Below are 23,576 nucleotides of genomic sequence, written 5' to 3' on the forward strand. Positions count from 1 at the left end.
CAGAATGAGAAGGATGAATACACTGGACAAGGACAACTATACACTTCTGTTATTCAAGAGATGCCAACTCGCAACAACATACATACTTGTGAGGATTTATGCTCTCCATGGCTGCTCTCATAGCATCACAGATAAGGTCTAGTTTTTTCTCATCAGGCTCTCTGGACAGCTGGACACTGCCGGTAACTGGTGGAGGGTACATGGTTTTTGTGACATCTTCTTCCCTAAGAAGAGTGTGTATGAAAAGGTCACTAACTGAACATGAGGCCCAGCAATCAAACTACTAACATATACCTGGCATGTTGATGAGACAATAATAAAAATGACTTTTGGAAGACAGTTTAATTATAAAAATACTTAGAAATAGAACATGCTATAAAAGATTTACACAAGAATGTCTGCAGATGTTTTATTTGCATTAGCCCTAAACAGGATATAACCAAGGTATCCAGCAACAGGAGAATGAAAAAACAAATGTGGTTTATTTACATAATGTCATACTACTGAGCAATAAAAAAAGAATAAACTAGTGATTCATACAAAAACATGGATGAATCTCAAGACAATATGCTGAATAAAAGCAGCTTTATTTACATAGAAGAGTAAATACTATACATTTCCATTTATATAGAGTTCTTGAACATGCAGAAGTGACCTATGGTGAAAACTCAGAACTCAGTAGTTGCATGGGGGCTGGGAGGGCAAACAAGGAAAAATGGAGAAGGAATTTGAGACAACTGTCTGAAGAGGAGGAAATGCTCTTAACTCAACAGGGGGTCAGGTTATGTGAAATGTATATTTGCCAAAACTCATTCAATGGCATACTTATGATTTGTGCATTTCACTGCAGATAAATTCAACCTAAAAAAAGACCAACAAAACCAACCCATACACAAAGAATGCACTCTAGTTAATGCTATGGAAGATGAAGTACTAAAAGTAAGTAAAATGGACTGATGTCTACAACTTACTTTGAAATTTGTCTAAAAACAAGATGAATGATGGATGGACATATTATAGATAATGATAAAGCATACATAGAAAAATATGAACTGGAGAATCTGGGTGGTACAGAGTGTTTATTGGACAATTCTCTCAATTTTTCTATATGTTTTAAAAGGTTCATTTAAAAAGTTGGGGGGAAAATCATGTCAGAAAAAGACACTGTTTGATTTCAATCTCCTAAGAAAAACAGTTTTGTATGTGTACCTAAGAATGAACTCAAATGATAATTCTGAATGACATGTTTTAAAGTCATTTTTAAATAGGCTATTTTTAAAAAAAGAAAAAAGAGCAAAACACCTACTGTCATCTAAGAGTTACAGTTTTTAAAAAAATGAACAGTATGTAATTTTTCTTCTCTAGCTTATATTTAATTTCCTTAACAAGAGAGAAATTATGGAAATGATACTCATGAATTATTCAAAACACTTACTTCAATTCTGTGAAAAACAAATTAATATAATTTACAGATTCTATCTGTTTAATGAAGGTTTCCACATTTTCAAGAAACATCTACCAAAAAAAGAGAAAAAAAGTTTTAGTACAGAACATTAATTCAAGTATAAAGTAAGCTAAAGTAAAAGATTTAAAAAGTTACCTTAGGGTTATGATCATACATCAGATTGAGATTAATTCTCAGTTTCCTCATACATTCAAATGCTTCCTTAAACATAAGTCTGTGAAAAGAGAGAAAATGGACAGAAGGTGTACTTTACAAAAACTAAACTCCCTTGACCCAGCATATTTTCATTATTATGCAAACCAGTCATAATCAGATTACAGCCCAAACGCCAAACAACTCATACTAGATTTATACTCTGAAGTTACAGAATTAAAAAAAATCAGGTACCACGTTCATTTACCTTCTTAAAAGATGTGAGTAGTCATCATAGCAGTCTGAGCACTACATCCCCACATACACACAAGAGAAAAATCATGATAGAACTCAGGTCTACATTTTAAACAATGAATTAATATAGACATTTCCAATATAAAGTTTCCCCCTAATAGATTCAAAAAATTGATCATTTCCTTCACAACAGTGATTTTTTGGGGGTCATAGGCCCCTCTATAAATCTACTGAAAGCTGTGGGCTTTTTACCTGGATAAATACACATAGACAGTTTGGTGCACAATTTCCCTGGTTCACAGGCCACCTAAAGCCCAGATAGATCCCTTAAGTTAAGAGAAGCCCTAATTTACATGATGAGCATCATGATCCTTTCTGTTAGAAATATCCACTGCAATATATAGTATTAAAGTAAAAAAAAAAAAGGCTCTGAGAATCTGTTTGAAGATATTTGTAATAAATGTTTTTCATATTTACAAGTTTTTAAAAATATAATAAAATACTTATTGTCTTCACACATAAATCACAACAAGCTAACTAGTCATATATAGTACACAGCACTTACTTGTCCAACCACTTCCGAATCTGAGCTAAAACCAGGGCTCGATGATAAACGACTTCTAAGTTTCCTCTTGGCATCTTAGAATAAATAAATCAAAACAGTAACATTTTTAATTAAGTAGAAAAAATTTAAACAGTGAGGATACACAGTTTTACCTAACTCTTCATACAGAACTACCACAATGCTATAAAATGAGCATACGTTTATAATAGCAAAAGCTAGTTGTTCTCAGTATTTACCTTGACTTTAAAGAAAAGCTTCCCTGAGCCTTACTGGTCAGAACCTGTATCAACACACCTTTATATAAAGCTAACAGAAAGCCTAGCAAAGAAAGGCTTATAATAAATGATTACAAATTATAAGAAAGCCTAAAATACAACCTGCAAGAATTCTGCTTGGTATTGACTGTAAGAAAGCTTGAAAGGGCCGGGCGCGGTGGCTCACGCCTGTAATCCTAGCACTCTGGGAGGCCAAGGTGGGAGGATTGCTCGAGGTCAGGAGTTCGAAACCAGCCTGAGCAAGAGCGAGACCCCATCTCTACTATAAATAGAAAGAAATTAATTGGCCAACTAATATATTTAGAAAAACTTAGCCGGGCATGGTGGTGCATATCTGTAGTCCCAGCTACTTGGGAGGCTGAGGCAGTAGGATTGCTTGAGTCCAGGAGATTGAGGGTGCTGTGAGCTAGGCTGACGCCACGGCACTCACTCTAGCCTGGGCAACAAAGAGAGACTCGGTCTCAAAAAAAAAAAAAAAAAAAAGAAAGCCTGAAAAAACATCTTACCTGTAGTATAAGCTTTGTGTCCTGGGGCACAACAGTAACAATCCGTGATCCCCTTTCCACCTTCCGCAGAATCTCCCCGTTGGACACATGACTGCTGCTCAGACCTGCCTGTAATGCTAAAGAAACCATTGGCTAAGCCTTAAGAATTATGATAAGCCACTCTCCATTAACTGCAGTTGAAACCACACCTATTATCTGAAACAGAAGAGAGCAAATAACAACCAGATTCCTTTGCTCTCCCCCTAAACCTCAAGATCATTAACCCTTCTGATAAACACTCTCATCCCTGGAACTTGCCCTCTCTCTTACAGGGCCCTCATACATGTTCATATACACAACTTCTCAAATGATCTGGAAGGATTAGGGCAACTTCTGTTGCTGAGCGTTATCAGTGTACTATAATCATATCAACGAAAGAAAGATTCTCTGTTTCAAAGTTAGAGCAAAGAAAGTAAGTGGGCTTTTTAGAATACAGAACACACACACACACACACACACACAGCATGGAATAGGAGAAAAAATGGAATCAATATCCTACAAATCATGAGATGGAGTCCAGGTACAATGGAGGGTAGCCATAGTGAGAAAAGGAAGATTACATAGAAGTTAGAAAATAATGCCAATTTGGGATCTATGTGGTAATTCAAAATAAAATATTAGATAAGTTATATAATAAAATTTTCTGAAAATGTTTCATTGTAGAATATGCTATTTAAGGAAGGGCCTCATTCTTCAGATGTCTTCACTAACTGGTGCAGAATGATGTAACTGAGGTATTAATGTTGAGATTGGGGCCTAGGAAAAGAACTCTAAAGGTTTTCTCCAGTCCAGGACTCCATGTTAAAAAGCCAAAGTAGATGAAGAATTTAAAAGTCCAAATGACAAGACATGGAAGAAGGATTATGTCTATTTTACACACTGAAAACTTACTTTTAAATGAAGCATCCCTCAGGCAAAAACACTGGCAGGTATGGGAATGGGTTGTCAACAACAAAAAATCATCATATACTGCAAATGATGTGATATTTGATGCAACCTGTCACAAAGCAAGAGAGGCAAGGGGGAATATTAGCTATATTACTTAGGGCCAACACTGTGTAAAAAATCAAACACCAAACAAAGCCTTGGTACCTCAGCGTCATTGAGGAAAAAGCGACATCTGTCAGTCAGACCAAGGACACATTCCTGTAAAGAAATAAAATTAAAATCACAAGCAATTCTATTTAATATTACAAACTAGTTAAAACTTACTCTTGCATTACATAGTACTACTGCCCTTTGATTTCACATCTAAAGTTCTTGTAATCAGGATTGAATATAGATACCTAAGACATGACTGGTGCAGTGCAAAATGGAATGTGATGCCATCCATTCCATCAGCATGCCTCATCATTTCTATCTCCTGTGTAGATCTCAAATACATCTCCTTCCCCGCTTCCCTGACTCCACTCCAACAGTCTCTGTGTTGATCGCCCATTCTAATTTCATCCCTCTCCAATCTATTCTCCTCTGGGTAGCTAGAAACCACAAAGCAGAACACATTACTCTGTTATTAAAAATCACCAATAACTTTCTTATCTTTGTTAAATTAAAATAAAAATTCAAACTCCCTTCTATGACTTGTCACTAAGTTCTAGCCACACTGTTTCCATTCGGTCCCTTGAATAAAACGAGCTTCTGACAAGTTCAAGGTATTTATAGTTCCTTCCACCTGGAATACTCTTCCTTTCTAGGGAGGGAGCCTTCTTTTACTTCCTATCTCAGCACATATATCACCACCTCAGAGAGGCTTTCCTAGACCACCAAAACTAGAACTCCCATTCTCATAGCTACCATCCTCTAATTACCTCTCAAACACCTCACTATTCTCTACCTAACACTCTGTTCATTTCCTTCACTCTCCCATCAAAGGGAATAATCATATCTCTGTTGATAGAGTACAAGCACCAGAAGAGCAGGGATTAGTCAAGTTGTTTTGTTACCACTGCATCCTACCATCTCCCACAATTACAGGCCTTCTGACATTTGTTGAATGACAACCTACTGAATACTATTTTCAAGCTCACATTTCTGTTCTCCTCAAAAAATATTTAACTAAACTAACTTGGAATGTTCTGTACAACTAGAGATAAAACTTTGCCAATCACATATATTATCTCATTTAGTCTTCCTCCCACAGGTTGACTGATTGATTGTTTTTCCCATTTTATGGATGTGCCTCAGGAAAGTAAGATAACTTCCCATTGTTGCCTTGAGATTTAGTGAAGACCTAGGTCCAGCTCCAAAGCCCTCACCCTTTCCACCTAATGCTGTCAGTCCCTGGGTAATTACTTTAAGTGGTAAGTTTCCTGCCCTGTGTTCACTTACCTCTCCTCCAATCATGGCCAATTCAATCTGTGTGCACGGATAAGGAAACTGAATAGGAAATCCACCAGGGTTCTTCCATGGTGTAACAGCCAGAGAAGGTGACTCTGCAAGGTTGGTAGATCTGGTTTATAAACAGCCAACGTGCTCTTCGCAAAAAATCATTAACACCAATACTTGCTAAAACACATGAAATTTGGATCACTTTCCAAATGTATTTTGGAAACTCATCAGGGTACTCCAGTTCTTTACAGGAATAAATAGGAGTAGAATACACCTGCCAATTCCACTCCATAACTTAGGGTCTTCCAGGGTAGTTAAAAAAACCTAACAATTAATGTTGTCCTCCACAAGATACTCACAGGTAGATGTTCTCAAGAATTAAACATCTATGTAAGTCATAAACATGCTTTCCTAACACTTTGATACTCACCCCAAAGGTACTTAAGTATTTGGCCATCAGCCAGCTGCAATGCTACTGACTTGGTCTTGGAACTACAGCACAGACTGATTATGACCCCATTCACCGTCACAGACGAACTGATGAAAGTAAGAAAACAAAGTGGGGGTGGTGTGAGCAGACCATTTTTCCCAAAAGTAGTGACATTTCACTGATTTTGCAAAATTGAAAAAGAAATAAATAATTTCCCTTTAATGCTGCACTGCCTATTTCAACACAACACATATATATACACATTATATATGCACTATATACTTATATACATATACACGTATATACTCATAGATGAATAGATGGAGGAATGGCTGGTTGGATGCATAAACCATTCCAAGCCCAAGCCCAGATAAAGCCATACCTGTTACACAACACTATTTCTGCAAAGCCAATGAGATAGTTGTCTACATTGTGATGTCATCATTCCTATTCGGGCCACAACTTATTACAACTTATTACAATTTATTGACTTATAATTTATTGCCTTCATTAGACATGGATGACATCAGTATCATTTCTGTCTTCTCAAAATATAAACTGCATTAAATAAAGCAGTCTGTAAGAAAATAAGCACACTCAATATCTCTATTGCTATCATATACACTCATAGAAAACTGTGGGTCTTCATTAATGAGGAGAGAGGAATCTGTTACTGCCATTACACTTTTTTCTGAGTCAACAGAGAGAAGTAGAATTTCTTAACCATATTAGGACCAGTGTCGACTATAGTCAACAGCCACAGATGAACACGCACAGCCCAGAGTCAACTATAGTCAACAGCCACAGATGAACGTGCACAGCAACTTTAGCCGACAGCTGTGATATGACTTTTCTAATTTTTCATTTATCAAAATAAAATTGTGAACATTTAAAAATAACGTAATGAAAACATATATGTATATGTTACCTATTCTGATTTACATTACAAGTAAAGCTGCCTGTAAAGTAAAACAAGCTTTCAGTGCTTTAAAGCTTTCCTCATCACACAAGAGCAAAACGATTCGTCGTCAATGCACAGCACAAACTATCGTGCGGACTATGAGTGCTGGCTGTGGGCTAGGTTTCACTGCCAGTGAGCGCAGTCCTGAAGTGGTTAAAGGAAGAGATAATGATAAAAACAAATGGTGCTAATATTAAAATTTAATTCGAAGAGTTTGTAACCAATCTATGAAAACCCTGAAAATTATAACAATGGTTAATTTCTCTAGAAATGCTTCCAGTTTCCTGAGGATAAATTATCTGTCAAGAGATTAAGAGAATAGATTCTGGGGCTAACCAGGTGGGATTAGATCCTGGTTCCAGGTGCATAATCACAGGCAAATTACTTACCTGCTCTATGCCTCAGTTGTCTCATCTGTAAAATGATGGTACTAACAGCACATACTTCATAGAGGTATTATGGGAAATAAATGAACTAACATAGGGAAAGAACTGTAAGAGTACCTTTTACAAAGTACAAGTAAATGTAAACTATTAATAGCTATAAAACTGAGAGACTTTGCTTTCCTCAAAGACATTAATATTTTTGTATGAACAAAACAGTCTTTTTTGAAAAATGAAAGTCAAAACAGCAAAAACATACTGTAATTTGACTTCTCATTTCCTTTACAACAAATCAGATGACTACATCTAGCTTTTACATCTCTAAGCTAATGACAAAGAATTTCAAATTTGAAAGAGTAGAAACACAGTAAATTGCGCTGCTTTTCAAAAAGTAAGCTCCTGGCTAACTCTGAGTGTGCATTTACTTAGAATACATTCAGCATCTAGACATTTCACAAAAAGCTTTTTCAAAATATCATCAAGTATTGACTCAAAAAAGCAGGAGTAAATGACTGCAATAACACATTTTATATTTACAGTAAGGAAAGGTTCCTAATTTTGCAAAAAGCATTCTCAGAATATAAATCTAACCAGTGGAGCTTTAATTACAAACAAATCTGGGGATTATCATTAGTGTATGACTAAGTTGTCAAGTCTTGACATTAGAAACCTGAGGGTTCTAGGAGCTGGCCAGAAAATGTTATTTACATCTACTGCACAATAGGGCTTGCATTACAGAGAAGAGCATTCATTAACTAAAACCTGTGATATAATGAAGATGCAGTCAAGAAAAAACAAAACTCAGGTCCAAGAAACAGTAACAGTTAAGTAAAGAAATATAGAGGCGGCTTTCCAGTGGTAAATGTAGTCAAGTGCCAAACAGAATGTATAAAAGAGGAAGCCAGAAGCATTTTGAAGTCTCCACATCAAAACAAAACATGTAGACATTCATGCATTGCTTAATGACAGGGATACATCTGAGACATGCATCATTAGGCGATTTTTTAATACAAAATCATAGAGTGTACCTACATAAAGAAACCTAGATGGTACAGCCTACTATACACCTAGGCTATATTATAGAGCCTATTTCTCCTAGGCTAAAAACCTATACAGCATGTTACTGTACTGAATACTGTAGGCAATTGTAACACAACAGCAAATACTTGTATATTCAAACATATCTAAACTTAGAAAAGAGGAATGGGTGCAGTGGCCTGTAGTCTCAGCTACTTTGGAAGCTGAGGTAGTTGCTTGAGCTTAGGAGTTCAAGGCTGCAGGGAGCTATGACTGCGCCACTACACTCCAGCCAGGGCAACACAGTGAGATCTCTTCTCTCAAAAAACAAACAAGCAGAAAAACAAAAAACCCATTGGATTTTAAATACGTAGTACCAAAAAAAAAAAAAAAAAAGATACAGCTCTATTATAATCTTATGGGACCACTATCATATATGCAGTCTGTCACTGACAGTACATCATTATATGGTACATGACTGCGTGTGTGTGTGTGTGTGTACATATACAAAATGTTATATATAGATATGTGCATGTGTGTGTGTATATATATATATATATATAAAATGCCTTCCCATCGCATTAGCCCATGAGAATTAGCCACTCTAATTACACTTATTAGTTAGTAAAATCAATTATAAGATTTAGCAATTACTCTGGAGGAATGTGGGTAGATGGTGAATTCAACACATCTTAAAAATGATTTGCCTCATATATTGATATTTATCCTATTTTTCACCACTTTCTGATATATTTTTGGTCTGTTATTTTGACATGACTCAAACGAGACTTAACCCTCTTGATAAGTTTGTCTAATAAGAAAGCTACTGTTCTTCAACCTTGCTCGCTAGAAGCCAAACAAAGTCCCATGCTCATAAAAGGCAAAAGACAAACTCCGTCTGCTTATTTAACATGTGGAATACAGGGAAGAACTACCTGACATTGAGCTGTCCTTGCTCTTCCTCCATCTCAGAAGGGGCCACAGTCAAATGATGAATGACACACTGTGTGCTGGACTGGCTGTGGCTTACGGCCAGGAAGATGTCTTCTTCAATCCAGGAGAGAAGGCTGAGCTTCAGTGGGTTTACTTCTTGATCTTCACTATTCTCAAATTGAATTCTGTTTTAAATATTAAAGAATATCTAAGACATGAATAAAACTTTAAAAATCACTGAGATTTTCCTGAAAGAAGGAAGAATGAAGCTCCCTTGTATACAATCAATTCCTAATTATCTGCAGGGACAAAACCTGAGATAATACCAAATACTAGCAAATCCAAAAATAATATTTGTCTGGTTTAAGAATATGTTTTTGTATTTATTTTAAATTAAATTTGAAACACACTAAAATCTTTAAATTTGAAGAGAACACTTCAGGAAACTGACTACACAAGAAAATTCCCTGTTCCAGTCCCTAAATGAACCCCAGAGTCTATCCATGGTCACTATCTACCAGTATTTAAACAAGATTCTAACAGGTATTTGGGTCTCAGTAGAATGGGTCTTTTCCTAAGCACCTTACATCAAAATAACCAACTGGCATAAGAGATGGTTTCCATGCCTGTAACATATTCCTTCGGTAGCATTTATACAACTGACCAGGGCACTGATGTTGTCACCTCACATAGTAACCTATAATGGCTACTTCCTGCCTTTTAGATCAAGCAGAAAATCCTCAACTCCCACTGGAGAAGCTGGTCACTAGAGCTTGATCTTACTACTCAACCAGCTCTCCATGGACTCAGGCTCTCCACTGCATTCAGCCCAGAGCCCACAGTGTTCTCTCTTTTTCTTTTTTTGTGAGACAGAGTCTGGCTTTGTTACCCAGACTAGAGTGAGTGCCATGGCATCAGCCTAGCTCACAGCAACCTCAAACTCCTGGGCTCAAGCAATCCTACTGCCTCAGCCTCCCAAGTAGCTGGGACTACAGGCATGCCCCACCAGGCCTGGATAATTTTTTCTATATATATTAGTTGGCCAATTAATTTCTTTCTATTTATAGTAGAGACAGGGTCTCGCTCTTGCTCAGGCTGGTTTCGAACTCCTGACCTCGAGCAATCCACCCGCCTCAGCCTCCCTAAGTGCTACGATTACAGGCGTGAGCCACCACGCCCGGCCTACAGTGTTCTCTCTATGAAGGATCATACCTACGCCTGGTTCTGGTGACACTCTCTTCCCCACCAGACCCAACGTTCCCAATTTCTTCTTTCTCAATTCCAAACATATCCCTTCCTCAAGGATCAAGAGAAGTATTTATGTCCTTGATGAAATCTCTGAATGACTCGAAGTTATCCTTCTCTCGATTATTTTTTAATGAAACTATATTCAAAACTACCTCACCTATTCTAATTTGCCTTATAGCTTTGTACTCTAGTGGTTTCAAGTCTGTGAAATGAAATCAATCAGGTAAATGTTCTTTATTTTGTTTACTTTTTTTTTTTTTTTTTTGAGACAGAGTCTCACTTTATTGCTCAGGCTAGAGTGGGTGCTGTGGCGTCAGCCTAGCTCACAGCAACCTCAAACTCCTGGGTTCAAGCAATCCTGCTGCCTCAGCTTCCCAAGTAGCTGGGACTACAGGCATGCGCCACCATGCCCGGCTAATTTTTTCTATATCTATTAGGTGGCCAATAAATTTCTTTCTATTTATAGTAGACAGGGTCACACTCTTGCTCAGGCTGGTTTCGAACTCCTGACCTCGAGCAATCCGCCCACCTAGGCCTCCCAGAGTGCTAGGATTATAGGCGTGAGCCACCACGTCCGACCACATAAATGTTCTTTAAAAACTCCTAAGCATTATATAGGCAGCCCCCAAAACATGCACAGGTTTTTTTGGGTACTCATACTGTATTTATTAAATATATCACATATATTTAAGAAACATATTTATTAAATTGTTATGTGTTGTATTCAGTTAATTATTTCTATTAATTTGAAAATATATGCTCCCAGGAGGCAAAACAGTTCAATACTTAAGAACATGGACTTATCAACTAGAATAGAATCAAATCCTGGATTCTCTATTTACCTGGTTCATGACCTTGGGCAAGTTACCTAACCTCTACACTTTGTTTTCTTATCTGTAAGCACTCAATAAGTGATACTTTTAAAAAACATATTCTCAAAGAAGTGGCATTTTAATTTGGCTTCTGGGTCATTCTGCAAATGGCTATAGTGTACCTGAGATATTCAATTATACCCAATTGTTTAGAATACTATTTCAATGGTAAAATGCATTCTCATTTCCAACCTGGGAGCCTCAAAACATAACATACAGAAGTCCTGGAGTCTAGAATGAGGCAAAGACAGAGGCTGCATTAGGTCATTCCTATGAACAATCTACACGTCCTCACTTATGGAAAAGAATGCAATGCCATCTTATCATTACCATCTCCATCTTTCCCATGTGATTTTTCCTGGAGAATCAAGGGCTATTGTGAGGAGTGGGTCTTAGGCCAGTTTACAACTCACACTTCCCTCCTACTCATCAGAATATATGGCATTCAGACAAACTAAGTGACTGGCTTCCCCAACCAGGCTGAAAAACTAGGACCTGAGTGTTATATTTACTTTTTTTCCACTCAGCAACAGGCACAGAATAACAACAGGTTGCTTAATTTAGGACTAAATGCTGGCTGATTCCATTCTCAGAGGTCTAAAATAATTAAGAACATACTTGTATCTCTTTTCCAGATGAGGTGTTCTAAGGGAAACTTTAAATCCATTTCCACCCACAGCTCCCAGTTTCACTGTAGGGTCCGCACTTTGACAATCACCTAGAAAACAAAAATGCAAATACTATCATTGTAGACTATAAATATTTCTCCTAATACTAAGGAAATGGGGTTCTGCAATTAATGATTTCTATTAGGCAAATAAAGCAATCTAGAAAATAATCACATCTCACCCACCTTCTTAAAATCTCTGCTTTCTTTTAATACCATGTCAATCACAATCTTTACCAATAAAAACCACACCTCAGCAAGACCAGGTGGGGGGACTACCTCCTTACCCCAGTGCTATTTCCTCCATTGTCCTCAACCATCTCTCAATAGCCTTGAATCTTCTGAAGTCCTAAGCACTGTACTCCTCTGCTCCAAGCCTTCTGGTGGCTTCCCATCTCACTCAGTAAAAGCCTCTAAAGCCCTATGAGAGCTGTTCCCTGTCACCTCTATGACCCTACACAACTCTCTCCTCATTTGCTCTACTGCAGCCACCCCAGCCTCCTGGCTCTTTCCTAAACACCACAGGCATCTATGTAGCTGCTTTTTACTCTGCTTGGAATGCTCTTAGCCCAGATGTCTGCATGGCTCCCACTGGGATTCTCACTACGTCTCTACTTAAACACCACCTGATACCCCTAAATACAAAAGCCACCTTCCCCCAGCAGGACACCCCTACCCTCAAGCTCTTCCTATCCCCTATTATGCTTAATTTTCTTCCACAGCGCTTGCCATCTGATAGATTTTATTTATTTACTATCTTTGTCACCAACTAGAATACAATTTCCAGAAAGCAAGGACTAGATAAAAGCCTGGCACATAATAAACAAACTGGAAACAGTGAGGGGGAGCGGGGAGGAATGATACTCAGGACACATCAAATGAAATCTTTGACTTCAACCTCTTATATTTTCTTGTCATTCTTTTTGATCTGAATAAAGTTTATTATTCTTCAACCTTTACTTGACCCCTTGGACAATACAGAAGTTGATGTTAGCCATTTCTACACAAGCACTTTTTAATCTCTCACCAACTTGTCCTCTTACCATGCTGACCTGGCCGGTGCCCAATGCTGGCTGGCATTCATCAACTTCAAGTCCATTTGAGCTGCCCAAACCAGGGTCATCACCTGAAACTGCTTCATGTTTGAGATGTTAATCTCTAAATCTATACTCTAATAAGGATTTCCACAATCTTTTTCCAGATTCTCTTATATCCAAACTCCCTACAATATGTTCCCTAACTTCTCAAGCATTTTTAGTTTCTGAATTTGTATGATCTCTCTCTTCTTTCCATTTCTACAAACATTGCCCTGGTGTAAGCTCTCACTATCTCCTGTCTAGACAGCTTCTCCTAACTATTATCTCTGCCTCCAGGTATCCCTTGCCTTAGGCAGATCCCACATATTGATGCCAATCAATCTTCTAAAAGCAGAGCACTCAATCTGCCCTACCTCATCATGGGGAGTTATAAATATCAAGTAAAATGAACGTAGGGTGGTACAGGGTTTCATTCTGGGGAGATGAAAACATTCTAAAATCAATCATGGCTATACAATTCTGTGAATACATATGCACACATGTGTAAACCATTGAATTATACACTTTAAATAAATGAATGGCATAAAGTTATTTTTAAAAAAGTAAATATAGGACAAAACATCCCATTCATTATAAAGTGATATATAAAATCATTAGCATCATACAGTAAGCACCACAAAAGCTTAGTTTATATCTGATTCTTTCTAATCTCACAAAACTACCATTAAGACACTCAAAGAGTAACAGAGGAAAACATTTGTTTACTTTTGATATGACTGGCTGATAGAAAACCTTTGCAAATCATTTAATTTTTGCTTTTTCTGATTTGCCTTGACAATGAACACATTAGTATTATTTTTTAAAAAGCTATTTAAAAAAGTTTAAGGAAGATGATAAGGCATCTGAACATTGTGGTACCATTAAGTAATAATGGTGGTAAAAAACATACAGCAATTCTTAAAAATAATTTTCAGCTCTAGTACCACAGCTGGATTTAAAACAAAGCAAAACAAAAACCAAGCTAATAATGATTATCAAAAAGGAGAGAGTAATGCCTTATGTGTATAAGTGCACTTATAAATATCCCTAACTTTATCAAACATGGGGCTGCTTCTTAGCTTTGTTCCTGCCGTTTGCAGTATCCTGTGTATGGAAGCCTCAATCACTTGCCACTTCACATTTTAATAAATCCTACAGCTTGCCTTTATAATAAATAATTAAATATTACTAGCATAAATACTATAAATAATAAACACCCATGTTTTCAACATCTAAAAAAATAATAATTTTCAGTGTTTTTCTCAGGAATAAGCTTAAAAACAGGGTCGGGGGAAAGTGTCATGAGTTCTGTCTATATTATAGCATTTGTAATAGCATTTTACAGAGTAAAACTAAAATCAGAGAAGCTGGTGATATATCCAAACAGAATTCATGTAAACAGTACGCTGCTGATTTAACAGAAAAGCTGATATGAAAGTAGGGTATTCCAATATAAATTAATTAAATTTGATTATTCTCTCTCAGCAACTATCTAGGCTTTTTTAAATTGGGAATTCAAAAGATATCTGAAAACAAGGCTACCACTGCAATATGAAAGTATTATTTATGATATGGCCATAGAACTCACAAATAAAAACAAATTTCAGGTTCTCCAGTCCATCAGGAAAGCAAGAAGGAAGTGACAGCAATGGGACTATGGAAGGACAACTAGATTAGGAGATAGAATGCCTGTGCTGAAGTCCTTATTCATTCTTGCTCAAACAAATTGCAAACCCTCTGACATTTTGTTTTCTCACCTATAAACAGGAAAACTTCATCTCTGACATAGTTCTTAAGATCAGTATGAGAACAACTGAAAATATGTGTAAAGGCAATGAAAACAGTAAAACATGTTAACCATGTAGTAAGACACTATGTTATTTCCAGAGTTGAATGAATGTTTTTCTTAAATGAAACTTCAAGTTCAGTAAGGCAAAAGGAATTGTTCTTATAAGTCAGAGTAGGGTAAAAAAAAAAAAAAAAAAAACCCAAGTCAATCAAATATCATAATGATAATGAAATCAATTATAGACTTCAAAATTTTTAGAAACACTAGAGCTAAGGAAACACCAAACTATAATTTGCTTTTGTGTAGGAATCAGAGGGACTTGATTCAGAACATCATGGTAATAGTTTTTTAACATACCACATTTATATACAGAAATCTGGTTACTGGCATCCAGGATAGCAAGGTCATTACTCTTTTTAGGGTGTGCAGAGAATGTGACTTGATTCACAGGGTGTGGGAGCAGCAATCGGTACGTGCACATGGGAGGTGGAACTACAGTCTGCTGGAAGACTGTCACCAATACACTCTCTGCATATGAAAAAGAAAAAGGAGGATTAGACATATGAATATCCAATTTGTAAAATAAGGCATCTGAACATCATGGTATCACTAAGTAGTAATGGTGGTAAAAAACGTGTAGCAATTCTTAAAAATAATTTTCAGTGTTTTTCTCATGAAAAAAGCTTAAAAACATTATGGGGGCAAAGTGTCATGGGTTCTGTCTATATCTGATTACTGTTACCTCTAGCCCTAAAATAGTCCATCTCTGAACTTGGAGTTTCAGGTGCCAGGGGCTAAGGCAAAAAGGCCAAGAGGTCACAGCTCTAGCTTTAAACCTGGGCCTGCAACCAAGCCACACTAAACCAAGGGAATCAATACCTTCAAAATCCTTAAAGTACTTCCTATGTATGGATTTGGTAATAACGCAGATCTGATTAAGTTCTCTATATAGAGCATACTTATAAAATCAGTATTATCATTACTACACACAATATGACTTTGTATACCAATTCACAATACAATCTCAGAAGCAAGTGTCCTTATGTTATAGCAGTAAGTAAACTATCCATTTGGGTGAGGATTTCATTCCCCAATCCTGCCCCCTATCCCCCAGAAAACCTCTCCACCTAATTATAAAACACCAACTTAATCCTCACAGTAGACAGATGTCTATGATATGAACGGAACATAGCAAAGAGCCACACAATATATATAGCTAGTATTTATATCAGGAAACAAAGCAATACAAGTGGAATGGTACTAGGGTCAACATAAATCTGTATCAAGGCAAACAGACAAGGATAACACATTTGATCTCACAGACTCTACTGTTACCCTCCTCTCTACTCAAGGTCAAAATTTTCAAAGTCTTTAAAACCAGACAAGTAAATGTGAAGGCCATGGATATAGTACAACAGGAAACTGTGGGGAGAAGAGGGATTTGAAAGAGTATCAACCCCACCTAACGGCATTCCCATTCAGTGAAACACAAAACAAATAAGTAAAAATAAACCAAACAAGCAAGATGAACAAAGATTCCCCAGTGTTCTAGTCAAACCACCACATCTGCAGGTCCTGGGCTCAGGATCATGGACATATTTCCCAGCAGCTTACTTCCATCAATGACAGCCACATTTGCCAGGTCACTTGAATTATCTCCCGAGCTCCGGTCAGTTGTCCAATGCCAGTCATAGCAGAGGTAATGCCAGCCCTGACAGAGAACATGCAGCCGGTATGGGGTGACCGGGTCCCACATCAGCGACACAATCTTGCTCTTCCCACAGGTGCTGAAGGGCAGACTTTGTTTGAGATACCAGTGATAGTTTCCAACAGTCCAGAGCTGAACTGCAAGGGAAAACGAAAAGGCCTTCAGAGGCCAAAGAACCATACTTCGTACCACGTCCTAGAGGGAGACGGGCAATCTTTTCTATTTCACGGGACCCTCCCTGCTCAGTCTCTTCATTAAAATCATAATATAACAATAATAATTGTTAAAAGATAGTTTTCCATGGAGATAAAATGTCAAGCATCATTAAGGTCAGAAATATTCATTTATTTTCACCTCTAACTTCAAACTGTATGATCATCATGGAAAGCTAACTAGGATTAGGCAGTACTGGGTTTTTCATGAACATTTAGGAAGAAGATAATATGGCAATTAGATTAATAGTATTATTAATAAAACACTCAATGAAAGATCCGGACTAGCATCACTATGCTGTATTAGGCTTAAGATGCTTATTTTCTTCCAGGTGCTTTGCATGCAATTATGTCCAAGGCTATCTGGTATTAACTATGATTCAGCTGCCCAAGGGAGATTAGCATGCAATTATCCTTTCCAAGACCTATTAAAAGAACACAACCTAATCATGCCCAAATCAATTTTTTTTTTTTTTTTGAGACAGAGTCTCGCTTTGTTGCCTAGGCTAGAGTGAGTGCCGTGGCGTCAGCCTAGCTCACAGCAACCTCAAACTCCTGGGCTCAAGTGATCCTTCTGCCTCAGCCTCCCAAGTAGCTGGGACTACAGGCATGTGCCACCATGCCTGGCTACTTTTTTCTATATATATTAGTTGGCCAATTAGTTTCTTTCTATTTATGGTAGAGACGGGGTCTCGCTCTTGCTCAGGCTGGTTTCAAACTCCCGACCTCGAGCAATCCTCCCATCTTGGCCTAGGATTACAGGCGTGAGCCACCGCGCCCGGCCCAAATCAACTTTTATTAAACAGATGACACATACAAATTAAGATCTTATTATATTATGAATTATGTTAAGGAATATTGGTTATATTAAGGAATCTATTTTCATAATCTTGCTAAGTCTTAATTTAGCAATCACAGCATATATAACATAGTCTTTAACCATGTTATTAATATACTTCTATGTAGGCATGGGTTGGTAAGTTAGACGATATGCTCACACTCTGTGAAGATAGTGATTATGGCTATCCTTGTGCAGTATTTTTACCCTGAGCATCTCACAGTGCCATCCACACTGGTTAATCAGTACTTTTTAACTGTGGCTGTATGTTAAAATCACTAGGGAGCTTTTTTTGCCTTTTAATCAAACACTGATGTATCATCCCCATTCCAACAGACTGAACCCAATTCTGAGATGAAGCCTGGATATCATTATGTTTTTCTAAAGGTACAGCCAGGGTTGAGAACTATTGAGTTGAGTGAATGAATGAGTTTCTTAATAACATTTCAGTTAAAAAGGTTCTATTGACTACAGGTTTGAAAGCCACTTAGTAATCAAGTAAAAACATTTATGAACAAAAATGTTCAGTGCATTGCTATTGACAATGAGAAATTATAAAACTTTAAGTGTCTAGCAGCACAAGATCCAATAAACAGACACAAGAGATTACACAGCAATTTAAAATGATACAGATGTACATATGCTCGTGAAATGGAAATATGTTCGTGATACAGAGTTGAAGCAAGCTACAAAACTACATGTATCATACCTACACTTTTAACAATAATGAGATCATAGCTATACTGAGACATACACTAAAAAAAATCTAAAAGAAAATTTTTAATAGTGATTATTACTAAGTGGTAGAACTATAAGGTTTTCTTCTCAATTTTATTTTCATATGTTATTTAATACTTAAAAACACAGATTTACACATTTTAAAAGGCATGGAAAATTATTTTTTTGAGAAAGAGTCTCACTCCATCATCCTGGCTAGAGTACAGTGGCATCATAATAGCTCACTGCAATCTCAAATTTCTGGGCTCAAGTGATCCTCCTGCCCCAGCCTCCCAAGTTGCTGGACTATAAGGTGTGTACCACCACACCCACCTAATTAATTTTTCAAAAATTTTTATAGAGACTGGATCTCACCACATTGCTAAGGCTAGATTTTTTTTACTAAATACAATCAATCCTCTAATCTATAACTCAAGATTGAAAATATAGTATTTTCAGGATGCAATACCCAAGTACACAGAAAAGGCCAGCTTTTCCTATCCTAGAGTTCTGCAGGGCCAACTTTGGGACTTAAGTACATACCTGGGTATCCACAGGCAACTCTGGAACCAATCTCCCCAGGATACCAAGGGATGACTATATATATGCAGTATATATACACATACTATTTGAGTATATATAGTATTATACAGTGTACATATATATATATATATATATATATATATATATCTCCTACTGGTTTTTTTTCTCTAGAGAACCCTAATACATGACTGAAATCCATAAATAATCAAAACCTAACCACTCCCCCATCTCCATCTATCCACTCCAGCTTCTTTGATTCCCACTAAGGGACTAAGTAGAAGGAATGAAGGAAATCCCATACCATTCTACCTTCCACTACACCGTATAGGGCATAAGGCTGAAATAGTATAGCTGTCTTACCATAGGTTTTCAGAGTGGAACTTTTTTCTCTCTGAATGTCTTCCAACCAAACAGCAAGCACAGAGGAATCTGCATTCCAGAGCAAGTCATTTACCTAGTAGGGAAAAAAGATCTGTCACTGGCCTTTAGCTATGCATTTACTTCAAAATCTTTACAATAGCTGAATTCTTTTCCCTCACAAATCAAATAATCCCACTAGCTGAGCTGATCCTTAGCTGTAAATTACTAACTTACAAAATCATCAAACAAATCTGTGAAATATGTCATTATATTTAAAGTAGAGGATTTAAAAAAAAATAAATCTTTAAGCACTATGCTTAGAGATTAAAAGATATTTAATCAGATGTAAAATGACATTTTTAGACAATCAGGGAAATTTGAATATGGACTGGGTATAAAATACGGTGTAATAATAGAATTATGGTTATGTGAAGAAAAATATTCCTAACTATTAAAAGTAAATATTGAAACATGATTTCTAGAATTAAAACTCCAAGAAATAAAATGTGTGCTTGTATGTATAGGCCAGGGAATAGTGGACAGATGCAAACAATTTTGCTAAGTGTTGGTATATATTGAAAGTAATAAATACATGGGAGTTCATTAAACTCTTCTCTCAAATTTTAGGGTGTGTAAAATTTTACATAATTAAAGATTACCATTTGATGTGTTTCTACTTCAGCAAGGATCTTAATGATACACAAGTTTCTTAAGGTTTAAATGTTATAAATGAAAAATATCCTTATTACGGGAAAAATCATGCTTTTGTCAAAATAAGCAATAAAAACTAGTACTTCTATTTTCCCACCTGTGTTTTATCTAAGGTAGTGAAGAAATGCCATTTATTTTTTGGAAAATCTCTTTGGAAAAACAATTTCTCTTTTATGAAAGAAGAGTCAGTTACAGTAAGCCACCAATTTTATTACTGTCTATTCTGGATCTTCTATTTACATATCCCTATCAAATATAAACTCCCTCTATAGCTGTGGAAAGTCCTCTAAATCTGATGGCGAACAACTCAGGCACCTACCTTAACCTCATCTTTGAGGAAAGGAAGTGTAAAGTGTCCATGAAGAAGCCCATTTTTCTCAAAAAACACAACATCCTGCTGGTTGGGTTTATCTTGTGTAGATGCAATCAAACTGCCTGAGGGTCTTAAAGCAAACCCACAGTGTTAGAACAAAAGCTCATCCAACTGGCTTATGAACAAGATAAAATTCAGACAACAGATTTTTTTCAGCAAAAATAAATAAATGAATGAATAAATATCTTTATCTCAGGAAGTTTTAAGATTCATGTTACCTTGTCTCTTGGCAAGCAGTTCACCCTACTGTGGGAATGCACCTGCCCAGAGTAAAGATGTCTTTTCCCAATTTTCACAAAAGCTCCATTTGCCCACAAAGCACAGATTTAAATTGTACTCAACCATGTTTTTAAAAAATCAATCAATTAAACCATTCCAAGCATAATCACCTAAAAATTATAACCTATTTATCCTTCAATTATATGACTCTAGCAAATATTCTATGCTCAGGCAGGTATTTTTTTTAAGACTTTCTCCATCTAGTGAAAGCATCTTAATTGCCTCATCTTACTCATATTGGTCTCTAGAGTTTTAACTCAAATACACTTCTCTCTTGCTCTATCATGTGATATCACACTGGTGAGAAACAAGATGTCTGAAACTTAGAGTCCCACTGAATATAACAGATTCTGCTGAGACAGAGGAAAAATTTCTTCTTTCCATAATCAGGGCAGATCTGCACAAGGCTACTGAGCCAAGGAGGTGAATGGAAGGAGAGGGCCTGAATCCAGCCTGCATGTTCCTTGGTAAGTAGATCCCCCTAATGTGGGAACTTGTGCAGAGGAAGAAGCTCTTTTCCTAGTTTTCACAAAAGTTCCATTGCCCACAGAGCCTTGAAGATTCGGACTAACCTTCTAAGCACCATTTTCTGCTCTATACAATGGCTTCATACAGGATCTGCCTATAATGGAAACCTTTTAATAATTATGAATGCAAAACATATGAGGCCCTGGAATTATGAGATCTGTGAGAAGCCCAGAATCTACTATTCAAGTTGAATCCAGATTTCAGAGAAGAAAGAAAAGAGACAGAGAGAGAAAGAGAAAGAAAGAAAAAAAAGAAAAGAAATTGGCTCAAAGCCAAATGAAGAAAAGTAAATATATTTTTGTGTTATGGTCAATGGGTACCACCACCTCTACCCCAGTTCCAAGAATTTCTCTGAAGAAAAGTACTCAGGTTTCTTCTCCCACTCACTTCCAAGCCAGCGCTGGTCCTAGTCCTGCCACAGGCTCACTTGTTGACTGCAAAGCAAACTCTCGGTTCCACACTCTGACCTTCCGAGCCCCTGTGCAGTAGGTGGAGTCAAATAAACACACACTTAAAACATTCTGATAAATGATGTCAAGTCAGAAGTTTTCAAACACTTTCCTTATAAATAAAAAATGCCATGATTTTACAAAGCCAATTAGATTAATCTTGTTAAAATTTTGTATTCACCAGATGGGAGGATGGACCAGATGACTTTAAATGATCTTCCACTTAACTCTAAGCTCATTTAACATCTAAAGCAGTACACCTTCATCTCTTACATGTAATTAATATCCCACTCAAAGCAAAAGGAAGAAAACTTTCCTGAACTTTAATATAATAAAAAAATTTTTTGATTGACTGCAATTTATTTCCATACCTGTTTCTGGGCAAACAACACTCACAGCAAAAAACTGTCCATCCCCACGCCAGGTAACTTGTGGTCTATGGTCATCCCAGGGCAAAGCAGACTCATGCTAAAGAGAGGAAGACACCAGTACTAGATAACTCTTACTCTAAGCAGGTAACAGGATAACATGCCTTCTCCAAAGTTAAATAAAGTATGGAAAACTACCACTTTCTGAATACTACTACAGATTCCCTTAAAGTACTACTTTTTAACACCTTTATTGGAATATAATATACGTATCATTAAGGTTCACCCATTTGAAGTACACAATTCAATGTTTTTTAAAGTGTAATTAAAAAGTTGTATAACCATCATCATAATCTAAATTTTGAACATTTTCATCATCACAAAGGAAACCCAATCTCCATTAGCAGTCTCTCCCTCCCTGCCTTGCCCCTCTGCCGTAGGCAACTACTAATTTACTTTCTGTCTCTATAGATTTGCCTATTCTGAGCATTTCATATAAATGGGATCATATGAGATCTTTATGACTAGCTTCTTTCATTTAATGTAATGTTTATAAGGTTTATATATTACACGGATCGGTAAAGTATTATTTTTTAAATCTAAAATATATGAGCTTAGTCCTCTGCAAAAAAAAAAAAAAATGACTTAAAAATAGGGGAACATAAAAACCAACTATACAGGATCACCCCAAAGAAGCAAGATTGTGTCTTATGAATACTTATTCCATTTTTCTGCCCTCTAACAATCCTTTACTGATTCTATAGATCAAGTTTTCAGAATTAGACCCACCATGGATAATTTATTCATAACACAGTTGTTCTGACATAAGAACAATGTTTATTTTTTAAAGTTTCAAAAATTATTTGTCCACTAAAACAGGAACAAGAACTACCATTTGAGTGCCTACCTTGTGCTGATGCTGTGGTAGCTGTTGCATAAATACTATTACCTACAAATCTCAAGCCCTGTAAGGAGATATTATGTCCCCTTTACAGACAAGAATACTAAGGTTCAGAAATGTTAGGAAGTTTGCCAAGGTCTCACAGCTACCAAATGTCATGATGATAATGTAATCTATACTTCTCTAACACTGTGGTTTCCAACCCCTGGTAGTGGACTGGTACTGGTCCGTGGCCTGTTAGGAACCAGGCCACACAGCAAGAGGTAAATAGCAGGTGAACAAGTGGAGTTTCATCTGTATTTATAGCCACTCCCCATTGCTCACATCACTGCCTGAGCTCCACCTCCTACCAGATCAGCAATGGCATTAGATTCTCAGAGGAGCGCAAAGCCTACTGTAAACTACACATACAAGGGAACTAGGTTGCATGCTCCTTCTGAGAATCTAGTGCCCGATGATCTGAGGTGGAGCTGAGGCAGTGATGCTAGCACTGGGGAGCTGCTGCAAATACAGATTATCATTAGCAGAGAGGTTCAACTGCAAAGACACCATAAGTCCACTACTTACAGACTCATATCAAAACCCCATGAGTCATAATATGCCAAAAAAAACAAACAAACAAAAACCCATGAGTGGCAAGTGACAATA

General features: G+C 36.9%; 1 protein-coding gene across 9 annotated transcripts in view; it reads right to left on the bottom strand.

The window, feature by feature from the left end:
• The window catches only part of ELP1 (elongator acetyltransferase complex subunit 1), a 69,492-nt gene that overhangs the window by 33,533 nt on the left and 12,383 nt on the right, over positions 1-23,576 (bottom strand). For all 9 annotated transcript variants that reach the window (XR_001146718.3, XR_012922123.1, XM_012736773.3 and 6 more), the window contains 17 exons: positions 22,031-22,127; positions 21,598-21,688; positions 20,350-20,473; positions 19,320-19,413; positions 16,556-16,786; positions 15,299-15,469; positions 12,028-12,127; positions 9,292-9,474; positions 5,996-6,102; positions 5,566-5,669; positions 4,330-4,383; positions 4,129-4,234; positions 3,199-3,314; positions 2,418-2,491; positions 1,601-1,679; positions 1,436-1,515; positions 87-224 (listed from right to left, as the gene is read on the bottom strand). Coding sequence is in view for 7 of the 9 variants with exons in the window: in XM_012736773.3 (XP_012592227.2) it covers positions 87-224; positions 1,436-1,515; positions 1,601-1,679; positions 2,418-2,491; positions 3,199-3,314; positions 4,129-4,234; positions 4,330-4,383; positions 5,566-5,669; positions 5,996-6,102; positions 9,292-9,474; positions 12,028-12,127; positions 15,299-15,469; positions 16,556-16,786; positions 19,320-19,413; positions 20,350-20,473; positions 21,598-21,688; positions 22,031-22,127 (1,949 nt within the window). In the remaining 2 variants the exon portion in view is untranslated. The remainder of the gene's footprint in view (positions 1-86; positions 225-1,435; positions 1,516-1,600; positions 1,680-2,417; positions 2,492-3,198; positions 3,315-4,128; positions 4,235-4,329; positions 4,384-5,565; positions 5,670-5,995; positions 6,103-9,291; positions 9,475-12,027; positions 12,128-15,298; positions 15,470-16,555; positions 16,787-19,319; positions 19,414-20,349; positions 20,474-21,597; positions 21,689-22,030; positions 22,128-23,576) is intronic.

This window comes from Microcebus murinus, chromosome 12, assembly GCF_040939455.1.
Source record: "Microcebus murinus isolate Inina chromosome 12, M.murinus_Inina_mat1.0, whole genome shotgun sequence".
NCBI classification, from domain to species: domain Eukaryota; kingdom Metazoa; phylum Chordata; class Mammalia; order Primates; family Cheirogaleidae; genus Microcebus; species Microcebus murinus.